Below are 26,607 nucleotides of genomic sequence, written 5' to 3'. Positions count from 1 at the left end.
CCTGACGTTTCGTTCTCAACTACGGAGAACATCTTCCGAGGTGAGTCAACGACTGGCTGCTAGGAGCTGGGGCCGCCGCTTATATGGATGTCGTAGGGGGCGCCACCACACGTCACGTGGCGTCGATGTGCAGCTATCTCTGGCTATCGTCTATTCTCTCGATTGCAGGCAATCGATTGTCACGTGATTGATGCAACGTCGTTATACTATTATACACGTATGTATAGAGAGGCAACTGAAATCCACAAACATCGATACAATTTTAATCGTAAAGAAGAAGGATTAAAATTGGATAAGATATGGCGGTCGACGTTGCATCAATCACGTGACAATCGATTGCCTGCAATCGAGAGAACAGACAATAGCCAGAGATAGCTGCGCATCGACGCCACGTGACGTGTGGTGGCGCCCCCTACGATATCCATATAAGCGGCGGCCCCAGCTCCTTGCCCTGGAGGAGCGGAGCAGGCCGCGGAACCTCTGCGCCCAGCACACGCACCTAACACAACCGCTGCGACAACAACACAATCGTCTCAGCCAACACACGACACTGCAACCACACCGGTACCAACACCAGCCCCCAAAAACAACACGACCCCGCCCCCTGAAGCCACTGCCTGCGAACCTACACACGACACACAGGAAAACATACTCACACAAGGAACCCCAGAACCAAAAACCCAGAGAAGGCGTAGGCGAACACGCGGAAACAGGACCGGGAACACACGTGCACCACAACAAAGTACCCAGCGACAAAAAAACACTGACACACAGACACACAGTCAGCAAGCCAGCGACACCAGCACACAAACTACTCCACCCCCCACCACGTCTGACACACAGGCACCTCAAAATGTTCCACATAACATCACAAGCGCCAGCCCACACATAACGCCAACACCCGCACCAGCGGCCGCCAACACAGGCCGACACACACAACACCAACACAACATCTGAGGGTTTATTGGAAACAATATTCCCCCGTCACACGACCGCTCAGATCTTTAACAAGATCTTGGCGGTCGTCGCCACACTCTTCACACAGCTCATGACTGCTCAACCCGGGCAGTACTTGGCTGCCATACAAACAGCGCTCACCACACTGATTACACCCGTACATGGATAACACGCCACACCCCGCCCCCATCGCAAACAACCAGACACTGACACAGATCCTGTTCTGGAATGCAGACGGGATCAACAACAAAAGGGCGGAATTTGCCGCGCTCATGGAGCGTAAGGGTATCCTTATCGCACTATTGAGCGAAACTAAGCTAAAACCACGCAACCAACTAAACTTCACCGGCTACTGCGTCTATCGTACCGACCGACCGGACGGCTCCGGTCACGGCGGAACAGCCATCATCATACACAAAGACATAGAACACACAAACATAGTGCTCCCTGAACTTGAAAAACTAGAGGCAACCGCCGTCAGGGTCATGTTCAACGGAGCCTACACTACACTGGTGTCAGTATACAACAGCCCTAAAAACATTAAAACACGCGACATCAGCACAATACTCAACAAATCACCGCGCGTAATAGCCGCTGGAGATCTTAACGCAAAACACCTGGACTGGAACTCACGAATACGAAACTCCAACGGCAAGAAACTATACGAACACGCACTAGGACGAAACTACATCACACTAGCGCCGACCGAACCGACGCACATTCCCTACCGGAGGGGGCACAGGCCAGACGTGTTAGACATGGCCCTCATCAAGGGCATAACAACGACACTCAACGTTGCCGTTGAAAACGATCTGCCCTCAAATCACCAACCCGCTATACTGTACATTGAAGAAACACTGCAGCAAATGGAACAACGCAGAATGTTAGACTACAGGCGCGCGAATTGGACCCAGTTCAAGGAAACGCTTGACAGTCGCATCCCACCCACCCACGCGATTAACGAGACAGCCCAAATTGACGAGGCAGTCGAAACCCTCACCGGCGCCGTCCAGGACGCAATAGCCGACACCATACCAATCCGCACGCCACAACAACACAGTGCTGCCCTGCCCCAGGAAATCCTGGGCCTAATCTCGATGAGGAACCGCCTCAGGAGACACTGGCAGCGTACCAGACGCCAGCATTTCAAACGGCACATTAACAGGCTCCAGGGTATAATCCGGGAAAAAATACAAACATTCAAGACACAACAGTGGGACCAGAAACTCGAAGGGCTGGACACCACGCGACCTGGCGTGTAGCAGCTAGCCCGACACTTCACCAGGGAGAAACTGTACACCCCCACGTTACAAGGGCCCGACGGACCAGCATATTCTGCGGAAGAAAAAGCGGAACTGATGGCCCTCACACTCGCAGCGTCATTCACACCGAACCTGGATCCCTCAGACCCAGCGTTCACACTTGCTACGGACCAGGAGGTCACACGCATCTTGGCCCAACCAGAGCGCAACAACATCCGACAAGCTAGTACAGCAGAAGTCAAATGGGCCATCATGCATACCACCGCTAGGAAGGCCCCTGGTCACGATGGCATTCAAAACCGTGTCCTCCAGGAGTTCACGGACAAAGCTGTAGACTACCTAACACACATCACGAATGCCATACTCAAGCACCAACACTTCCCTGCCTTTTGGAAGACGGCCAAGGTCCTGATGTTCAGGAAGCCGGGGAAAGACCACTCCCTCCCACAAAATTACCGCAGAGCGCGCAGAAGGTAATATTAAAACGACTCACCAGGCACTGCATCACAAACGACACCCTGAGACCGGAGCAATTCGGTTTCAGGAATCACCACTAAACAACACAACAACTCCTCCGCGTCGTTGAATACATAACACACGGATACAACACAAAGAAGGCAACTGGGGCGGTGTTCCTGGACATCGAAAAGGCTTTCGATCGTCTATGGCACAACGGCCTAATACGCAAACTTAGTGACGCAGGGTTCCCCGACGGGCTCGTACGTCTCATACACTCATATCTCACGGACAGGAGTTTCAACACCGACGTGCAGGGCAAACAATCGACACGACATGGTATACAGGCAGGAGTACCCCAAAGAAGTATCCTAGGGCCCTTACTGTTTAACCTCTACATTAACGACCTCCCAGCTACACATAACACGACGGTAGCAATCTACGCGGATGACACTGCCATCCTTGCGCAAGATTGGAAACCGTCTAACATTAACTCACGACTACAGACTGCACTCAGAACGGCGGAGCCATGGCTGGTGAAATGGCGTGTTAGAGTAAACGTCGACAAGTGCGAGGCCGTTCTGTTCACTAGAAGACCGAAGCAACTGCACAAACATCAGCACTGCAACCCAATAACACTACACACACGCCCAATACGTTTCCGCGAGAAGGTCAAATACCTCAGTGTCTGGCTGGACAGGAAACTACTCTGGGGGGACCACATTCAACACGTGACCAACAAAGCTAACGCGAGGCTGAAACAACTCTACCCTATGCTTAACAGGCGTAGCACACTGAACATGAGGGTGTCTAGGTCCATGTACATGACACTTATTAGACCCCTGATGACGTACGCAGCCCCTGTCTGGGGATACGCTGCGCCAACTCGCCTGCGCCGTCTGCAGCTCATACAGAACAAAGTACTCAAAATCATAAGCAACGCTCCGCGCTACACACGCATCGTGGACCTTCACCGGGAATACCGGTTAGATACTATCTTGCAGGTATTCCAAAAACTCTCCACACGACTGTACAATAACACGAGACACTCGCGCAACCCGTTTATCCTTTCTCTGGGTAACTACGACCACAACCATAGATGGAAGCATAACAGACCAAAGACATTACTGGCTAGGAACTGAACATCTATGGTCTATAGAACGCTAACACGACAGTACTGGCCAGCCCCCGCAACACAGTTATTACTGGAAACCCAGATGTGCGACTAGCCGAAAAACAGGCAACCGCAGGGAAACCGTACTGTACACAGCACGCAAACCAGCCACACACACCCCCTACAACGTCTGTGAGCCGATCTATGACCGATCGCCCACTAATCAACAACGACCTTGAACTGTTGCAGGGACGCAGCAACTGCAGCAAGCGCCGCAACAAGCTCCAACAACGACAAAGGTAACGATGCACGATACCTCGAACTAACACAACCACACTTTGCATGCACTGTCGCAGATAGCAAGCCGCTACTGCCCTTATTACCCGTCCTACAGTTGCAGAGGTTTTTTTCCCTTGGCTCTTGCCTTGGCACTTTTTTTTCCTCTGCCCTTACAACCGCTACCCTTCAATCGTTTTCGACCACTTCTATCTCCTGATGCACCATGTTAATGAGTAACCTTACCCAGACGCATGGACAACATCACAGCCCGCATCCTGTGACGCCTGATTCAAAAACTAACATGTTTACGGAGGTGACAGTAGAACTTATGGTTTGGTCACCACGTTGGTGTGGGCGTGGAGGGGCCCCATCCTTTGTGAAAAAAAAAAAAAATCCTAGCAGCCAGTCGTTGACTCACCTCGGAAGATGTTCTCCGTAGTTGAGAACGAACGTCAGGGAGAAGAAGTTCTACAGATCGACCACGGCAACTTAGCCCGGAAGTGTTTATTGATGAAGACGTCGGCCGTGAAAGCCTACATGGAATGGTTCAGTACAGTGATTAGCAAAGAATTTTTAAGGCTTACGATGTTTTAGCATGCAGCGCAGTTTCATCCGCCCTGTATAAGTAGTTTTTGTCAAATGACAGAATATAAACAAACTAATCCACTCGCATACAACGTAATATGCTATAACTCTTTTCGGAAAATTATTGCAACAGTCTAACCATGCCTACAAGAGAGTAACGACCCATTTGGACCGAGGATTCTAACAACGGTGGTTGAGTATGCGGCAAAATGTAGGAATGTCGTCATTACTTCATAAAGATCTCGGAAACTTACAACAGCCTTATATAAACACTACAAGACTTGTGATGAAGCCCTACGTACAAAAGAACAAATTTCTTCTGTTAACTCACTCGCGAGGAGCACAAGCAAATCCACAATTACACGAGGAGATTTTTCATGGTGGTGAAGGATTCCCAATACGCAGTATTAAAGTGATTCCCCTCAAATCTACTCGTCCTGCGATGTCTGTGTTCATCATCAGGAGAATAATTCCATTGGGAAGCTACAAAAATGCTCTTATCTCATCGACAGAGAAAAATAAATCATATCCAGAAAAGACTAGATCAACATACATTCCACTGTACAACACCAGCTACCGTCACCGATATTTGGCGAAATGATACGTTACGCATGGTTTGCTGTCAGTTTGTACGATGAGGGAGAAACTTTTATGAATGTAAATCAAGTCTGTTTTTCTATAGAACTTTAACACAATAATACAACTGTAAAATATTCGATACTTATAACATGTGCAAGATACCGAGAAAATTATTGCTCCCCTGTTTTACGATGAATGTCATCACAGCACATGGATGTCGTCAACTGTAAATCAATGATAGTATGTAACTCTTTATACGAAGTTCTCGTGTATGCCTTACGAACATTTCTTGGAAATTTATTTGGAATCTCAAATTGTCCTTTGCATTTCCTTTTCACGCCTCTAACGAAAATATTAACAAATACAATATATAGAGCTTTATTTCAGTTTACATGCAGTGTAGGCAACGCATAAAATTGTAAACAAAAGAAAAGCATCCGCTCACAGGGACTTGACCCCACGATACTAGGTTTACCAATGTGTACTCTTTCCGCAGGGCCAACCGCTGCTAACTATGCTAACATAAATAAACTGCTCATGCCTTGCCCGACCTACACCAAAAATGCTATTTTTTTCCAAACGGTTGGCCATCTCGAGATCCTGCTATCATTTCTGGCCAAGCCCTGCATATATCACAGATCTGAACGATATCGGTGTTGATGAACTGCTGTGTTCCACTCGTTGGGTGAACAGAGTGTCGTTGTCTGTCCGCACGTCGACTTACAACTAGAATAATATAAAGCCAGATAAGAGTTTTTCTAGCGTCCTCTTTTATTTACACAACAGATCGTACCAACTGAAACTTGGAGACAACAAAATTACTGGATGGAGGGGCCAGTAAATTAACATATCTTCCACCTTCTTCGTTTCCTCCGGAGTCGCATTTCCATCTAGTCCTCAGTTAGCAAAACCTGAAGTCTTCGGTCAAACAGCACATTCGTTTCAGCACCCGCTCGCCGACCTTAAAAATCCTTTATCAAAACGTCTTTAGTCTCGGGTTCTAAACCAGCCACCGCTTAAATTTTGAATAAAAATCATCGGCAATGGCGGCTTAAAATTTCCGGATTAACATGTCACCCTCATTTTGCCAAAGGCCTTGTGAAAGAGAGAGGAGGAGGGGATAGAGATTCAGTGCACTCTCTTGCTCAGCCATGATCAACGGCATGAGGATGCAGAAAGCAATGGAAACCACTGCATTAAAGACACACAATGTGTATCCACAGGACATGTGGCCTGTAACTGAAAAGTGTCATAATGATCTCACCACTGGTAACACATTCCAGAATAGTCCCCCATTCGGATCTCCAGGAAGGGACTGTCATGCAGGAGGCGACCACGAGAAAAAGACTGAATCACCAACAAAAGGATGACGTTCTACGAGTCGGGGCGTGGAATATCAGAAGTCTGAATGTGGTAGGGAAGCTAGGATATCTGAAGAGGGAAATACTAAGGCTCAATCTACAGTTAAGTGAAATGGAAAGAAGACAAGGATTTCTGGTCAGATGAGTAAAGAGCAGCAGAAAATAGTGTAACGGGAGTAGGATTCGTTATGGGTAGGAAGATAGGACAGAGAGTGATTTACTGTGAACATGTAAGTGACAGGGTTGTTCTTATCAGAACGGACAGATAACCAACACCGACAACCATAGTACAGGTATACATGCCGACGTCGCAAGCAGAAGATGGAGAGATAGAGGAAGTATTTGAGGATATTAAACAGGTATCTCAGTACATAAAGGGAGATCAAAATCTAATAGCCATGGGAGACTGCAATGTGGATGCGGGAGAAAGAGAAGAACAAAAGATTACGGGATAATATGGGCTTGATATTAGGAATGAGAGGCGAGAAAGACTAATTGAGATCTGCGATAAATTTCAGCAAGTAATAGCGAATACTTTGTTCAAGAATCACAAGAGGAGGTGGTATAGTTGGAAAAGCCGGAATGTACGGGAAGATTTCAGTTAGATTACACCATAGTCAGGCAGAGATTCCTAAATCAGATGCTGGATTGTAAGGCGTACCAGGAGAAGATTCTTGTCACAACTTAGTAGCGATGAAGAGTAGCCTGAAGTTCAAGACACTAGTCAGGACAAATCAATACGAAAAGAAAGGAATATGGTAGTACTAAGGAATGAAGAGATACGCTTGAAGTTCTCTGAGGCTATGATACTGCAATAATGAATAGCTCAGCGGGCAGACCAGCTGAAGAGTGGCCATCTCTAAAAAGAACAACCATAGAACTTGGAAAGAAAAACATAGGTACAAAGAAGATAACTGCGAAGATGCCATGGGTTACAGAAGAAATACTTCAGCTGATCAACGAAAGAAGGAAGTACAAAAATGTTCAGGGAAATTCAGAATACAGAAATACAAACCGCTTGGAATGTAATAAATAGGAAGTGCAAGGAAGCTAAGGGGAAATGGCTGCATGAAGAATGTGAAGAAATCGAAAAAGAAATGATTGTCGGAAGGACAGACTCAGCGTACAGGGAAGTCAAAACAACCTTCGGTGACATTAAAAGCATGTGTGGTAACATCAAGAGTGCAATGGGAATTTCACTGTTAAATGCAGAGCAGAGAGCATATAGGTAGAAAGAATACACTGAATGTCTCTACGAGTCTGGTGTGATAGAAGAAGAAACAGGAGTCGATTTAGAAGAGATAGGGGATCCAGTATTACAACCAGGATTTAGAAGATCTTTGGAGGACTTAAGATCAAACAAGGCAGAAGGGATAGACGACATTCTATCAGAATTTCTGAAATCATTGGGGGATGTGGCAACGAAACGACTATTAACGTTGATGTGTAGAATGTATGAGTCTGGCGATATATCATCCACATAATTCCGAAGACTGCAAGAGCTGACAAGTGCGAGAATTATCGCACAATCAGCTTAACAGTTCATGCATCCAAGCTGCTGACAAGAATAACACATAGAAGAATGGAAAAGGAAACTGAGTATGTGTTGACTATTAGTTTGGCTTGAATGTTAGTTTGGCTTTAGGAAAGGTAAAGGCATCAGTGAAGCGCTTCTGATGTTACAGCTGATAATGGAAGCAAGATCAAACAAAAATCACGAGCCGTTCATAGGATTTGTCGACCTTGAAAAAGCGTTCGACAACGGCAAATGGTGCAAGATGTCTGAAATTTAGAGGAAAATAGGGGTAAGCTATAGGGAGATGGTTCAAATGGCTCTGAGCACTATGGGACTTAACATCTCAGGTCATCAGTTCCCTAGAACTTAGAACTACTTAAACCTAACTAAGCTAAGGACATCACACACATCCATGCCCGAGGCAGGATTCAAACTTGCGACCGTAGCGGTCGCGCGATTTCAGACTGAAGCGCCTAGAAGCGCTCGGCCACCAGCGGCCGGCCTATAGGGAGAGACGGGCAATATACAAAATGTACAAGAGCAAAGAGGGAATAATAAGACTGGAAGACCAAGAACGAAGTGCTCCGACTAAAAAGGGTGTAAGACGGAGACGTAGTCTTTCGCCACTGTTTTCAGTCCACACGGTGAACATTAATAAAACCGACAAACTGCATGGATGGATTCCTGACTGGCAATGAAGGAAAGTAGGTCCTATGAACATGCGTCCGCAAACGCATCGTTGCCATGGTAGATGGCATTGACGAATGACAGTCCCTCTGATCATGTGACGTGTGCACCAGTGTGCTGCAGGCTGTGTGACTGACGCAGCGTGCTATAAGCAGCAGAACGGTCTGGTATTCATGTCGGGAACAAGCCGAAATGGTGTTTGTGTATGACCAGGCAGAAGGAAACGGTCGAAAGGCAGCACAGCTGTACCAAAACAAGTACCTTCACAGGCACCAACCACACCACACAACACTTCAAGCGCTTTTTGGGCGTTTGTGTGACCATGTGTCCTTTCACACAAACGAAAGGTACAGGGAGGGTACAGACTGTGCGTACACCAGATTTGGAGGTCCAGATTCTACAGGATATTGAGACGATCTCTAATACAAGCTAAAGGCAAGAGGCCTGCCATCATAGTGTAAGCCAAAGAACGATTATGCGTATCCTGCATGACAACCACTATCTCTACCACCTGTAATCCCGTGGAGACCACTTAGAACACTTGTTGTGACGAGGGTAAGATGCAGCTCTGTACTGTGTTCTTGGACGATTTGCTATTGTTGCTCTCACACCGTCCATTTCAGAGCATATAGGACCTTTTTTACTCAATTTCCAGTCACTAATCAGTTACTGCAGTTTGTCATTTTCATTATTGTTTGCCCTTTATACATCCAAGAAGCAATAATGGAAATAAAAGAAAGTTTCAAGAGTGGTGTTAAAATTCAAGGTGAAAGGATATCAATGACATAGCTATCCTCAGTGAAAGTGAAAAAAATTACAGGATCTGCTGAACGGAATGAACAGCCCAATGACTACAGGGTATGGATTGAGAGTAAATCGAAGAATGAGGAAGTTAATGAAAAGCAGCAGAAATGAGAACAACGATAAAACTTAACATCGGGATTGATGGTCACGAAGCAGATGAAGTTAAGGTATTCTGTTACCTAGGCAACAAGATAACCCACGACGAATGGAGCAAGGAGGACATCAAAAGCAGACTATCATTGGCAAAAAGGGCATTCCTAGCGAAGAGAAGTCTACTAGTATCTAACATAGGCCTTAATTTGAGGAAGAAATGTCTGAGAATCTACGTTTGGAGCACAGCATTATATGGCAGTGAAACATGGAATGTGGGAAAACCAAAACAGAAGAGAATCGAAGCATTTGAGATGTGGTTCTACAGACAAATGTTGAAAATCACGTGGACTGATTAGATAAGGAATGAGGAGATTCTGCGGAGAAGAGGAGAGGAAAGGAATATACGGGAACTGGCAAGACATCAAGGAATAGCTTACATGGCACTAGAGGGAGCTGTAAAGGGTAAAAACTGTAAATGAAGACAGATATTGGAATACATCCAGGAAATAACTGAGGACACAGGACGCAAGTGCCACTCTTAGAGGAAGAGGTTGGCACAGGAGAGGAATTCGTGGTGAGCCGCATAAAAACAATCAGAAAAAAAAGAACGAAAGCAAGAGCAGCAAGAACTCCACTGTTGAACATGAGCGAACCGCTGTGTAAGCAAACGCAATTTTAAGATGTAGGCGTGGGCCTCTGCCGTGGCCGACGGCAGCTCCACGGCAGTCAATGTTTGAAGCATTTAATTTAGTTTGCGAAAATGAACGAAGTGAGCACTAGGGGCTCTTTTTCTTATCACACCACTGTCTGCGCCACATAGAACGGATTCTCTGTCATAACTTCGGCCGAGTTATTGGCTCAGATTTGACATTTGATGTTGGAGTCCTATTACAGGCTGATTTTTGAGCTGGATGAACGAAGTAAATGATTCGCACCTCTGAAGGATTTCCAGAATTATATTTGGTTATGTTTACATAGGGAAAGACCTCGATAAAAGAATGTGACACATTACGTAACTAAAACTGATCATTCGTGACAGAAAAAATTGTGTTCTCTAAATGCCTTGAATTATTTTGATTGTGACCTCTCTTACCATCAAATAAATAATTTAATTTTTACTTCAGGTACTCAGGTACTTCAGAGAACCATGAGATTTACGTTCCAAAGTAATTATTTCCACATCCAATCATAAGTGGCAAGAAGTTTAAAACGAATTTATCCTTGTTTCAGCTCATTTTTTTCCACCACAGAAAAAATTACATGTTACAAATGGTAATGAGATACCTATTAAATCCTCCTAAAATAATTAATCCAAAATTTGCACTACTCTTTTAGCATTTCATTAATTTGTTCGGAATCTTTTCCATTCTTCACAGGTAGCAGAAATTTGCACGAGACTATTACTGACACAGGAATATCTAACGTTCAAAGACGCTTGCAAATCGTTAGAAGCAACTTGGGTATTATAAAATACTGATTGCCTGGGAATCGTGTACATTGACAATCCGAAACCAACGGCGGAGGTACGAATAAACGAGAGTAGACTGAACTTTCGAAATAAGATAATCGATAAATTAGCTGTAACGGACCCACACGATTGTTTGCTAAGACCTAAATCCGGGCACCCCCAAGCGAACGCTAGGGCATACTGGACATACGCCAATAATTTTAATCGCAAAACGGAAGATGCGAAATCTAATGTTACCGCGGTGTTGCTTACGAACAGGAAGGGCACTAGTTACCAGTCTTATAAAGCCCGACGATTTCGATAGTGTCGACAACAATCGACAAATGCCACATTGCATTCTACTCGTAAATTAAAGGGAAGAAATCACTTCGTGTCGTTACGACGAAATGTGTAGCAGCAAATAAAAACTTAGGAGACTAGGGGGGCACGGTGCGAATCGGACACGTATGCAAGCCACATCTGAAGACGTTCGAGTTTCTTACGCATAGTCAAGCGACAACCGCATAAAAGCTTTGATAATTGTAAAGTGTGTAACATTCAAAGTTTTCGCTTTAGTTTCTTTTTACTTAAGTAAAAATGTGAGTCTTTTTGATGGATACCTTAAGTAAAAAAGTGAGTCTTTTGGTATTTTCCATTTCATGCACATTTTTCTCAGATGACAACAAGTATTAAACATAAAAAATAGAAAAACAAACATCATTGTGTTTAATTTAAATGCTCCCAGATTCCGTGTTGATGAAAGTCTTTTCTGGGATATACACACAGATAAATTATGTACGATCCTCTTACGTGATTTATCTGTTGTAAGTGAAACTTTTCTACTACACTCCTGGAAATGGAAAAAAGAACACATTGACACCGGTGTGTCAGACCCACCATACTTGCTCCGGACACTGCGAGAGGGCTGTACAAGCAATGATCACACGCACGGCACAGCGGACACACCAGGAACCGCGGTGTTGGCCGTCGAATGGCGCTAGCTGCGCAGCATTTGTGCACCGCCGCCCTCAGTGTCAGCCAGTTTGCCGTGGCATACGGAGCTCCATCGCAGTCTTTAACACTGGTAGCATGCCGCGACAGCGTGGACGTGAACCGTATGTGCAGTTGACGGACTTTGAGCGAGGGCGTATAGTGGGCATGCGGGAGGCCGGGTGGACGTACCTCCGAATTGCTCAACACGTGGGGCGTGAGGTCTCCACAGTACATCGATGTTGTCGCCAGTGGTCGGCGGAAGGTGCACGTGCCCGTCGACCTGGGACCGGACCGCAGCGACGCACGGATGCACGCCAAGACCGTAGGATCCTACGCAGTGCCGTAGGGGACCGCACCGCCACTTCCCAGCAAATTAGGGACACTGTTGCTCCTGGGGTATCGGCGAGGACCATTCGCAACCGTCTCCATGAAGCTGGGCTACGGTCCCGCACACCGTTAGGCCGTCTTCCGCTCACGCCCCAACATCGTGCAGCCCGCCTCCAGTGGTGTCGCGACAGGCGTGAATGGAGGGACGAATGGAGACGTGTCGTCTTCAGCGATGAGAGTCGCTTCTGCCTTGGTGTCAATGATGGTCGTATGCGTGTTTGGCGCCGTGCAGGTGAGCGCCACAATCAGGACTGCATACGACCGAGGCACACAGGGCCAACACCCGGCATCATGGTGTGGGGAGCGATCTCCTACACTGGCCGTACACCACTGGTGATCGTCGAGGGGACACTGAATAGTGCACGGTACATCCAAACCGTCATCGAACCCATTGTTCTACCATTCCTAGACCGGCAAGGGAACTTGCTGTTCCAACAGGACAATGCACGTCCGCATGTATCCCGTGCCACCCAACGTGCTCTAGAAGGTGTAAGTCAACTACCCTGGCCAGCAAGATCTCCGGATCTGTCCCCCATTGAGCATGTTTGGGACTGGATGAAGCGTCGTCTCACGCGGTCTGCACGTCCAGCACGAACGCTGGTCCAACTGAGGCGCCAGGTGGAAATGGCATGGCAAGCCGTTCCACAGGACTACATCCAGCATCTCTACGATCGTCTCCATGGGAGAATAGCAGCCTGCATTGCTGCGAAAGGTGGATATACACTGTACTAGTGCCGACATTGTGCATGCTCTGTTGCCTGTGTCTATGTGCCTGTGGTTCTGTCAGTGTGATCATGTGATGTATCTGACCCCAGGAATGTGTCAATAAAGTTTCCCCTTCCTGGGACAATGAATTCACGCTGTTCTTATTTCAATTTCGAGGAGTGTATATTCATACTTTTTTCAGTCACAATCTGACATATGGAATGGAGAAACACACCTGTAATATGCTAGACTAGCATAGTTCCATAACAGCTGTAAATTTATGTTGTTCTCCCGTAGTTTAACAAACTATCCAAAAATTTCCACGCAGCATTGCTGAATAAGTTTAAAAGCGTAACAACAAAATAGGTAAAAGTAAAGCTATTTATACAATAAAGAAATTACAAGAATATATGATGGATGACTTGATGTCTTGATATGGGAATGTACAAAACTATATACTGTAATAACCTATAAAGATACAAGTGTAATATGTTGATTCATTTTTCCGTAATGAATTAGGAATATAAAGTTCATGACTGTTATTATTATTTACAGATTATCTTGGAATAAGTAATTAATGTGATATGCTGATTCATTGTGGCAAACAGTATTAGATTTGCAAACAATCTGTACAAACAATGGTCTTTCCTAAAGTTGTATCTTACATAAAAACCTTCTTGTAACGTATTTACGCAAGAATCCATATATGAATACCATACTAAGGTAGAGATAACTGCACATGTCCATGAACTTGATACAACACCATTTGGATGTCAACATGTTTAAAGGTGAATAACTTTTCTATTATATTCTATTCCAATTCTGCCAAACATTAGTGATGTCACTACCAACGAACATCATTATAGATTTACTGCAGACAATTAACAAGGTTTTAAAGGTGAAACTTCATTGCATACACACTAGGCGGTAGACAGTAACTTTCCACGGAATATCTGTGAACATTACTATGTCCAACAACATGTGTTATTATGCCACACACATGCAGTAAAGACCCATTCAAACAGCAACCACCGGAGCCAAAGAAAATATTAAAAAGTACTTTTTCGTGTTAGTTTTAAGCTAGATCTATATCATTTGTCAACGTGTATTCATTAGGAAAAAAGGTGTTCATAAAACATTATCCAACATCATTTTCAAATGGTAGACAAATATCTGACACCTAATAGTCGTCTTGTTAATATTGCAGTTCTTATTTCCGAACTTGCTAAGAAAATTGGAGAGGAATTCCGCCTTCTGCAAGACACTTTTGTATTCTTGTTCTCACCCAGACATGGTTCAGCAGTTTTTGTGCTGTCTTCAGTGAGTTTATTTGTTTATTTTTCATCTGCAAAATTGTTGTTACATGTTAACCTTTATAGAAACTTTTGGTAGAACTATTTATATGAGGAAAAGTGGTGAATCTTGTCAAATATTTTACATTGGTTTGCATACAGTACAGAGTTGAGACATGTATCACTGAGTTGAAGCACTCTATGCTGTTTATTTACGGTATGTCTAAAGGTTCTAATTTTGCAGTACATTTGGAAATAAAGTGAATGTATGCACTTGTTTGCATACTTCACATGAAGCTTTCATGTTTATGCTAGTGGCTCTAGCTCCTACAGCTTGTCTTCTGCTAAAAACAAAACGTTACTTTCTTATATTTGTTATGCAATTTTCGACCACAGCATCAAAAACTATAAATAACGCACTAAACAACACGATACGTATTGATACTCGACCGGAAATGCATAATAAACAGAAAAATAAAGTAACGTTTTCTGCTTTCACATGACATGTGTTGATGGTGCAATTATGCGTAAAGCAAAACCTAAAGACTGAAGTCTTTTTTCCAGATATAAGATGTGGTTCGACCAGTTTAATTTGCTATGAAGGTATACACCCAGGAACTTAGCACAGTACTGTTGCAAAAGAAAAGAAAGAAAAGGTTCTCTCGTTAGATCCTCGTATAATTCGCGTAAGAGTCCACGCCGCCGTCTGTGGATGGATTTACCATTACTGATTTAATAAAAGTATATCTCTTAGTCAACAAAATGTGAGCAGATTGTGACGTTTTCCTCACTAGTATAAACTGCGCAGATCTCCTCGGACAGTATTAATGGAAGCGAGAAATCAGTTAGCGGATACAGGGAATATAAAACTACGTAATTTCGCTACTGGCGTACTATTATTTGCACAGTAAAAGTGCGTAATAATAGTTCAGTCAAAGGTGAACAACTACTCGTCTTTCACGGCAAGTGAAGTGGAATGGAATGTAGAGGGGTAGGGGTTGCTAATTACTCGGAGCGAGATAACGGTACGCTGCGATGAGTCGGGGGTGGGGGAGGGGGTTGCAGGACTCCCTGCCAGCCGCCGCTCCGGCCGCCAGTCTGTGTTTGTCAGCCGCCCGTGCAGTACAGGAGCTCCGCAACAAGCAGAAGACGATGGACCGGCAGCCCGCGATGCTCTGCCGTTTGGCGCTCGGCGTAGGACGGCTCAGGAGGTTGACCAGGGGTGGGTGCAGCCCGCAAGGTAAACACCCACCATTCTGTCGTTGTCTCTCGTAACTGTAGCGTCATTAGTAAAGTGTCTGTGTAACGAAATTCACAGAAAAGATCTCTTTTTGGATGTGTGCGTTCAGGGAACCCCTCGCACTGCGTTACGCGTGGTTTGCGGCTAGGTTTTGAACTGTAGAACTTTTCAAAGAACCCATCGTTTGCTTAACAAAGTACACGAACTCTTCGGAAGACCATAGGAGGCGTGATAGAGTCATGTGGGTTGTGTGACAAAACGCTTACTACACATTTTTTAGAAGGCATAGATCTAGCAGTTTGCTGGAGATACATGGCAACAAGTGTGTCATAAGGTGAGGTGAGCACACGACGTTTCCGGTTAGATATGCGTAAATAAACGGTTGGGAATTCATTTACCATTACAATGTATGGTACTGTGTTAAAACCACGTCCGGCTATAGTTATTTTTCTCTGGGATAGAGTTGGTAACGTCTTAGTTACCGAAAATGATCAAGACGAGAATAAACTTAGTGAAGAGAGATAATTAATAAGGATCAACACGCAATATCCCCAAATAAATTGATCTGCGAGGTCGTCAGAAATTCGTGTTTTCTCCGCTAACTCACTCAGTACCTCGCGTTTATGATACAGCCACTGCACCTTTCATGAAACAGATAATAGGGCAACTCATTTAAAAACGATTGATAAATAGATATAAACTAGTACAGGAAAAATTATTTAGGTTGCGAACTTATTAAATTCTTACAAATTGCTAAGCACTGTACACAGCTGAGAATGAGCTACACCCTGACTGTGGTTCATATTCCGTATTACAAACACATAAAATCGATCAGTTCATAGATTTCTTTTATAGCCCTACTATAAAATGGGCTATCAAACAGCTACACACTATAACAGGACGTCTTAAATGCACGTACGGAGCAGGTTTCCATATGGTAATGTGTGTGATTTGAGAGAATTCTCTTTGTGTGAAGTCCCAGTTATTGTGCGTCTGCGCCCTTGCATCCTACGTCCTGGTGGTAGCAAAAGCATGCAGTGTAGTTGTTTAAGTCTTCTCACATGTACGTCATCACGTTTTTGGTATCTTTTGTAACTGTTGCATACTTCGTGAGGTGGGAGAGAAGTTCATTTGACGCATTGGCAAGGCAGTACGGGATGCTATTCGAGCATTGTTGATACGGTGCACATTTTCGTAGTCGAAAAGATATAATAATGCTTTTATACTGCGCTGATGTGAAACGGCTACTGACGCAAGCAGAGTGAACTTCGTTGAAGTTTTGTGGAGCTACGAACAGCGTGAGACACCATCACCCGAATTATAGCGCGGAAGAAATTACTTCTTGTACGCTAAGTCTACCACTGCCGATAGGCAAACTTCAGTCAGTCAATGTTTATTGTCACATTGGTATACAAGAAGCTCTTAAGTAATTTCGTATATTCGTCCCGACGGGGAGTGCTTGGATTCTTAAACTACGTAGTAGCTTAGATCATATCAGCATTTCTGTTACGCTCTACCGTGTCAGTCATGTACTTGCACGTATGTAATAGTCATGTGCGCACATCTTCCAATTGTCTCGTCAAAGAGTAGGTGGGTACTTGCAAGTAAAGTACCTTTCGAAATTCTTTATTGATGTGATATTGTAACTCTCATTTGTTTAATTACTCTTTGTCCTTGCTAAGCGGGCAAAGTCAGACGTAGCATCTGCATTTACCACATTACATTAAGTCACACTTGAATACATTGTATATACAATAAAGAAAACAGGGTTACAGTCACATGGAATGTTATTACTTATGCCATCAATATTTTGTCTAATTTTTATAACTCATACATACTGTGTATACACTTCTTTTTACATTTCAATGATTTAAACAAGAACTAATTCCTTTTCTTGCTCAGCTGAGTTCAGTAACTTGTTAAAAAATCTTTTGCATCCTGCATCTGGAGCACTCAATGTAAGTTTGAGATTTCATTATTTTATGTAAAGAAGGTGTTTATCAGACGCTCTCCCTCCCATAATCTTCCGAGATACACACACGATGAGTGAACTTTTATGAAGTTATGGTGTACAAAAGCTCGCCTACGGGACTATCTGGGTAGCTTTGTTATACACCTCACTACTTTTTCTGAATGTCAAATATTCTTTTTAAGTAACTAGCTTGTACATTTTCCCATATAGGACCTGAGTAGACCACTCGTTGGAACACAAGTCCATAGAACTATATCCAGAGAACATTATCATCTACAGCTTTTGCTTTATTGTGCACGAGGGGAAGGATGTCCTTATGTTTTAGATACTTGTCTGCTTTTCCAGTATTTGGGACTGCTTCCTTTGCAAGCTTGTCCTTTGTCTCAGCTGCACTGATAACTGTCGTGTCGTTTGACATTTATAGTAAATTTCTGCTTCACACAGTGTAAGGAATCATATGTATAGAGGAGTAATAGTATTTGCCTAAGGAGGAACCTTATGTCATACAGTGGCTGACATTTTGTACCTCAGATCTGTAACTGGCTACACTGTACTTCAGAACTCTTGCAATTATGTTGTATGACTGTAGAGTGATTTCAGGTTTCATTCTCATTTTTCTGTACATCTCAGTTAGGAGAGCATTTTTCAATTGGGTTGAAAATAAATTGTTTATTTTGTGCTCATGTATAGATTCACTACAGCTGCATTAGAGTAGACAATCATATATGTTTACTTAAAAATGCTGATAATTATTACAACAGCACAACACATAAATGGCAAGTTAATTTCGTTTCACTGCAATTTGTTCTTTCTGACATGGGGCAAAACTTCTTTTCCTTGACTGTCCCTCAGTCCTGGATTTTCCAATGTATGAATGAAGAATATGAAGCTCCACACATGTTACATCCTAATTTCATGAAAATCTGCAGTATTATACTAACAGGGTTTTATAAATTGCAGGCTTGTTGTTGCTCAGAAAGTTGGCCACCACTTCTCTAAAGAAGACCAAAGCTTATTTTGGGGTGCTGCAACTCAGTCATTAAAAATGGAACCCTTACAGAATCACATTGCTGTTGCCTGTTAAGACCCCCTTTTTTTTGCAGGTATCAAGCTGAAATTTATTTCACATACTAAGGAGATTGATCACTTGGCAGCTGGGAAGTTTAAGCCACTAATTCAGTACAATCAATATATACAGCCATTTATGTTACATATTTCAGTACTTCCAAACTCATTCATCAATATCTACTGGGTACTTCCCGTTGACGTAGAGTCACAAATTTCAACAAGAAACAAGGTCTACAGTACAAGTAAAGAAAAAAATATAAAAATTGTTAATTTGTAATTATATCACACAAAAATATTTTTTTGCAATTTGTTGCATATCTGTGTCCACCAGTTAAGACTCCTCAGCAACGACATGAAGTTGAAATTTATGACAGGTACCAAATTTATGACAGGTACCAAGGTCCACTGTCCCTTGGTGGGAAAAAAACTTAGGCTTTTAAGTCAATGCAACCAAAAGATACAGGCATCTGTAAAGAACAGTTAGGGGTCTCAAGTTGAAATTTATGTCAAATACTACAATCTACAGTACCTTGAGGTGTAAATAATTTAAGCTTCTAAGTCAATGCAGTCAAAATATATGGCTACATATGTCATTCATCAGAGCTATTTACATATATGTTGGGCCTGGTGGTTTAGTAGCAAAGTGTATGCCTGGAAACCAAGAGGTTGCAGGATCGAGTCTCAGTCAGACTATCAGTTTTTCAGTCTTTGTTTTAACCCATTGTTCATTTGTGTGAGTCACAGGAAAGATGTGGTTTGGATTCCACATCACACTGTAGGTCACCTTACCCTGGTTGGATAACGGATAAGAGCAGCAGGTTGGGAATACGCAAGTCGCTGACCTGGTGTCCAGTACAAAAATTTGCATCAGCCCATTGAACCATATGACATTATTTTCTATGTGCAAGATACGTTTTCAAAACTTGTTACCTTCTATTAATGTCTTGTCCTTATTTAGCAATTATGTAGCTACAAAAAACATGACAGAATACGTTTTGGGTGTTCAAATACTTGTGGCAACTCATTTCTAAGAAACAGCATAACTGTGTTTAACAACAGAAGTGTAGCCTCGCAACACTATAACATGTCATCAATGACAAAGTTTCCTACTTAACAGCCAGATGTGTGGGGCAACTGTGGTTCAGCTACTTCATCTTATTAGAGTAAAATTACCCTCACTTGCAATTCTCTCTGTAGAACATAGGTTTCAATAATAATGAGTTTACTTGATCTGTGGAAAAAACTGTACCATACAGAAAAACATTAATACCAAATCTGAAATCAGCATGAAAATTATTCCAAGAAAAACAAAATTTATGTGAATCTCAAAAATCCTGATGCAGAGTGTGATATAGCCCCCCTACTATGTCTAATTTCTGTGCACTGTTTCCTATTCATAATGCATGATTAATTATGTCATAGCGTTTCCCACAAATCCCATACTGATACAGTTTCTCCATTACTTTGGAATGATTCAAACAGTCAAATGCTTTAGATAGGTCCATGAAAATCCTCTAAGTCTTCTTTTGGCTGTTACTGAACTCAGAGTATGTTCGACTAAAGTAATCTGTTGAAACCATTATTATTGACCTCCCTTTTCTGAAACCATGTTGGGACAGGTGTGGTATTTTAAATTTAGTTATAAAACTTGCAGTTCTACTTTTTGCCATCATTCACATACTTTTGCAAAAGCAGATCAATAACACTGCCTTGCAGTTTCCCAATTTACTTCTGTACCATTTCTTAAATAGTGGATTTGCTTTATTCACTTCCACTTTATTCATTTATTAGGTGATACATAACACTGTCTACGGCAGATGAATGTTTGATTTTTAGTTGCCTTATTATGTTTGAAATTTTTGTATCAGAACTGGGTTGGATGCAGTAGCTGCTGGCCAAGCATATGTATACAGTATTTGCATCTGAGTGGTAATACTAAAGGTGGATATAGTGTAGAAAGCAGATATCAATATTCTGCTCTGTTTACACCATTATATTATCATAACCGATTCAGTTTGTGTCAAAACAGCTCTTAACAACAAACCCCTTTATGCAAAACATATCTTGCTACACCCATGTAGTTTACCACATATATTGCAATTGCTTGAGTGCAATTATACTAATTGTCCAGTGATTATCACAAACCATTGTACTATTTGATCTGAAAAATGACTTCAATATGACTTCCTTCCTCTGTTACAGCACTAGAATCTCAGAACATCACGGTTAAAATGCAAGTTATTGAACTTCTCTGTGCTGTGTGCGCATATTCTTCGAAAGGACATGAAATGGCTCTTCATGCTCTATGGCACTTCAAGGTAAATATTTTGTTCTTCCATTTAGGCATTCAGTAATCATGAGGTTAGAAAGCAAACCTGCTTTAAGTCAGTCAGTTGGCCAACATGATGTCACTAAGAAGTACATAGGATTAAACTAACTGCCATTCCATTATTTTATGAGTTCCCTGCTAAAAGAACAAATTATCAAGGCGCCATATTTTCTAACTGCATATGACAAGTGATGATTCATGATCAAAGCAAACATTTTTCCTTCTGTGCACAGGTTACTTGTGATCAGAAGCATGGGTTTGACATAATAGTGAGTGAACTTCGCAACACAAAAAATGTCGAATATCAGACAAGGCTGCTTTCTTTCATCAACTGCCTAACACTGGGCTGCCACAATGTCCACAAGCGTGTGCAGATCAGGAATGAATTCCTAGGTGAGTAATTATTTATTCGCATTTCTATCTGCCTTCACTGTGCAGTGAATGTGTGGCTTAAAAAATCTGTAAAGAATTACCAATAAAAATTCATAGTATTGTTACCCTGTTTGTTATCTCAAAACAGAAAAATGTTACATCTGAAACACATACAATATGTTGCGTATTCCTAGGTCGTGGGCTTGGACCAATCCTGAGTTCGCTAAGTGCAACTGATGATAAGGAGCTACAGATGCAAGTTTCAGCATTCATTGATTACCAACACAGAGATGAGATGGAATTAGAATCAACAAAACAACTAACTCATCATCAGTTGTTTGAAACAATATTCAAAAAGGTACACATTATTGTCCTTATTGCTACTGATAAATAGAAATACTTTTGGTTGGTGTGTGTAACCTCCATTAGTAGAAGTACCCATGTGTATTGTGCCACAAAGAGAACAGTAATGAATTAATTTTTTTGTTTCTGTTAACAGGTAGCAGATACACCACATGCTGTCAGGTTCCACTCCATGCTACAAAAGCTTGCACAGCTAGATCCAACAAACCCAAATGTGTAAGTTATCAGAGCTTAAATTACAACAGAAATACTTGGCATAATGTTTACCTTATGATAAGTATAACTATGCATGCAATGTCTGTAACCCACTGATGTGTGCATATATTATACTACTATACCTTTCAAGTAAAATAAAGGCAAAATTTATATGATTTCAGGGACAGTGTGTGGGAAGCGCTTGACTCACTTTCATCTGAAGCTATAAAACCTGGGTTTTCTATCCACAAAAAGCCAGCACACACTCAAAAATATCATGAAAGAAGAGCTGACAGTTTTAACAAAACGCATTCTTATGATATCCTTAATACAAGCACAGTGTCTACGCAGACCGAGGTGGAATATACCAGAGAAGTAAAGCAACTTTGTGATAATGAGAAACAGCATCAGTTGTCACCATCAGAAGCAAAACTGTCATTCCCAGCACCACCTCCTCTTCCTCCTCCTCCACCTTGTCTGCCACTGCCACTTATTACAGTGGTGTCATCAGCTATTCCATCAGCTTCAGGGGTGTCATCACCTTCATCACTTGCAGGTTACAGTTCTCAACAAAAAAATCATGTAGCTTCACCTCCTCCAATTCCCAATAGTGACAGCTTTGAAACACTGATGTTACATAGGAGACATTCGCTTCCAGCACATTTACCAGATTCTGCAAGTTTGTGGACACCAGTAAAAGACAAGTCTAACACACTACCACTGCCCAAGCGGAAGATGAAAACCCTAAGCTGGACAAAGATTCCAGTCTCTATGATAGGTAAGAAAAATAATGATTTACTCACTTCATGGTACTTTTAAGTTCATTACAGTTGTAATAAATACAGAAGATATTAAGTAATTTTAGATTTGTTCACAAAATGTGTAGTAATAACCACACTGACAGCAATATGTATGGTGATTTTATTCATCTTCTGTAGGTAAACACAGATTTTTGATTGTTTACTGCTGGCAAACTGTTCTAACAGAAGTCTAATTCTTTGTAGGTGAATCAGTATGGACTGAAATGCAGAGCAAAGCAAAGAGTCTTAGAGTTGATTTCAAGCAAATGGAAGAACTGTTCTGTCAGAAAACTGCTACTGTGAAACATCGAAACTCTTCTCCAGTAACACTTTCATCACCAATAACTCCCAAGATCACTTTATTGGAAACCAAGAGAGATTTGGCAGTAAACATTTATCTAAAACAGTTCAAATTGGGAGGAAAAGCAGTTATAGAAGTTATAAAGAACCTTAAAGGAGGTGATATAGGTCCTGAGAAACTGAAAGCTCTCTTGCCACTACTTCCCACAGAAAAAGAGGTAGGCCTAATGTATGACAGTTTTAATTTTAGATCATAGTAATTAACACAATTAACACACAATACATACTATTCCAGGGAGCTCAAAAATTATACATTAACTGAGAGGTTTATCTTATCTGTTACAGCTGACTTCAGTCAGATCCTATTCTGGAGATCTGGATCGTTTAGGAGAGGCAGAGAAATTTTATCTTCAGCTATCAGAAGTACCTTCCTTTGCCCTCAGGATTAGGGCAATGTTGCTTGTAAGTAGAAAGTCATGTCTCCATTATCAACATCATATTACCAATTAATAATAATAATATATCCTGACTCATTTCTGTGCATCAATTAATTTGCAGAAAGAAGAGTTTCCTTTAAGAACATCTGAACTGAAAGAACAACTAAATGCCGTTGCAGATGCATGTAATAAGCTGAAGGCTAATAAACGTTTGAAAGAATTTCTAGCACTAGTACTTCAACTTGGAAACTACATAAATGCTGTAAGTATTCCTAACATGAAGCTTTTGCGAGAAGTAAATTCATAAGTTAAAAAAGGAAAAAAATGTAAGGTACTGTGTGTGTGTTCCAGGGAAGCTATGCCGGCAATGCAGCAGGCTTTACACTCAGTACGCTACCAAAGCTCCTAGAAATAAAAGCAAACAAACCAAGGCTGACATTCTTGCACTATGTGGTAGAAGTTGCAGAAGCTAACAATAAGGAAATATTACAATTCACAGAAGATATGAGTAACATGAAAGAAACGGCAAGGTAAGAGTCCGTTACAGTTATATCGTTAAAATTGGCAATGCTTGGGGCTCTCTAATTATTAGTAGAAAATCTACTTATAAGAATTTCATTCTGTTTGATTCTAGTACAAATAAGAGCATTAGTTATTTAAGTGTGCTTATGCCTTAATTTCTGCTCTGTGTGTGTTTATTTTTTATCATATTGACACTAGAGTCTTGTAATATACAATATACTTGGAACCTTGTTCATCTTCTCCATACCTTTACTACAATATCCATCGAATTTTTGACCTAAATAATACAAATTTTGACAGACAGAATTTTCAACCTTGCTCTTGCAATTTATCTGTTTGTTTCTCAAAAGTTACATATCTGCCACCTGTCATTTCCCCCTAACCACTCTTATATTTATAAATATTAGCAAAGAGTTGAAAGGGCCCACTTTTCTTGGTACAATTTTTACATTTGTTTTCTGAATTGGAAATAAATTTGTAATTAAGTATCTCATTTGTACAACATTTCGATTTTTCAAAGTATATTGTTATAAACTAAAAAGTAAAGTAAAGGTATATGGCATAAATGGCTGGGAGACCCTGAAGGGCAGGTATATTTCCTTCACAAAGTATGAGAGCCGTGTGCGTAAGCCTGTCTGTTAAGTGTAGGCAGCTGTAGTATTTATCTGCTGTCTCCTGTGTACAGGAATATACAGGGTGATTATAATTAAAGTTAAACTTTCAAACCACCGTAGAAATAAACACCACTGGTCGGAATGACGTCAAATTGCAACGTAATGTTATTGGAGAAGGGGGAAAATGTAAGGCAGAAGAATAATAAATAGTTACAAAATGTAGCAATAGGTGGTGCTGTAAGCATCATAAATTTAATAGTGGTTGACTACAAATGACAAATTAATCATACAACAATGCCTAAGGTATATGTTTCTCATTAAACAAACTGTACTACTCAGTGTGTATGGGTGTACAGGTGTGATACTGATAGTTACGTAAGCCCATCCACCACAATAAGATCATATCGCATCAGACGGGAGAAATCAGCATAAAAAGCATTGTTTTCTTCTGCCCTGTGTTTTGCCCCTTCTCTGAATCTATTCCGTTCCATTTTGATGTCATGCTGACACGTGGTGTTATTTCTACAACACCCTGAAAGTCTAACTTTAATTATAATCACACTGTACATATTGGGTGTACAAGTTGACAACATATGGAAGTTTGGGTCAGATAGCCAAATAGCAAAGCGACCACTCGCGATAAGCAGGAAATCTGGATTCAAGTTCAGGTCCAGCACAAATTATCATTGTTGTCATTCCACTCCACAGCTGATAGTTTTCCATATTCAGAACTGCAAATACATTTCTTGTATTTCATAATGGCTGTAGTTGCTGCTGTGTCAGTTCCTTCTGACATATACATGTGGTGAAGGAACATAGCATCATAATTCGGAATAACACAGGCATTGCAATATCATATTTATCCCCTGACACTTTGCAAGAAACTTTCAAGTAAAATGTATCCCCTGTACGGGATACACATAGTGGATGTACAAGTACATGTTGTAGACAAGTGGTTGACGAAAAATGCACGTTTGGGCCTAGCGATGTGCTATCAGTTTCCATTTGTTTCTACTTGAGAATAATATACACCATTTGAAAACACTCTTTAGCATTCAAGAATATTTGTAGAAACTCTAGAAAATCAAAAGACAATTTTCATGTTTTTTTATTTTTAAAATTACATTGATATGAAATATCGAGATGTTCTAGTGACCCCCACAATGTGAAGATGATCACTTGAAACACTCTTATCTCTGCGACAGCAACTGGTACCACTGCATACTGAATATATAATGACTGCAATGTGGAATAGGTGAACCAAGGGTAGACACTATTTGATATTTCAATGTATACTGGTCTTGTACAGAACTTGCATCAATAGTGCTAATTACTACATAATGACACATTAACAAAAAGGTTGTGTTTATAAAACAAATAACAAAATAATTACTTCCAAACAGAATGTCTGAATGAAAGATGGTTTACAATGTTTCAGGATATCAGTGGAGCTGCTCCAGGAAGAAGTGATGAAACTTATCAGTGATGTCAAACATGTTGCATCACAGCTGAAGGAAGATTCAAGTGGAATCAGGGTGCAGTTCAAAGGTAATGAACACAACTTCCGGCACTGTTAATTTAAATAACCTTGTTGGATAAATAAATACTTCTTCATCCCATACCTCCGATCATGATATAAAATAGATCTACAAATTATTCTCACTTTAGAATTTGTGCTTGCTATTGTTAAAATCTGTTTTGCTCTTCTTTCCACAGATTTCTTTAAGGCTGCCTTGAAATGCAGTAATGAACTTCAGCAGGCTATGAATAAGGTGAAGGCTTGTACTCATTCTTTAGCCAAACATTTCTGTGAAGATCCTAAGAAATTCAAGCCAGAAGAATGTTTCCATTTGTTTGCTGAGTTTTTTACCATAATTC

General features: G+C 41.7%; 1 protein-coding gene across 1 annotated transcript in view; it reads left to right on the top strand.

The window, feature by feature from the left end:
• The window catches only part of LOC126254673 (inverted formin-2-like), a 467,725-nt gene that overhangs the window by 260,433 nt on the left and 180,685 nt on the right, over positions 1 to 26,607 (top strand). The window contains exons 9-11 of the mRNA XM_049955332.1: positions 23,502 to 23,618; positions 23,715 to 23,855; positions 23,945 to 24,123. Coding sequence (XP_049811289.1) covers positions 23,502 to 23,618; positions 23,715 to 23,855; positions 23,945 to 24,123 — 437 coding nt within the window. The remainder of the gene's footprint in view (positions 1 to 23,501; positions 23,619 to 23,714; positions 23,856 to 23,944; positions 24,124 to 26,607) is intronic.

Source organism: Schistocerca nitens, chromosome 1, assembly GCF_023898315.1.
Source record: "Schistocerca nitens isolate TAMUIC-IGC-003100 chromosome 1, iqSchNite1.1, whole genome shotgun sequence".
NCBI classification, from domain to species: Eukaryota; Metazoa; Arthropoda; class Insecta; order Orthoptera; family Acrididae; genus Schistocerca; species Schistocerca nitens.
This window is presented reverse-complemented; position numbering and strand designations above follow the sequence as displayed.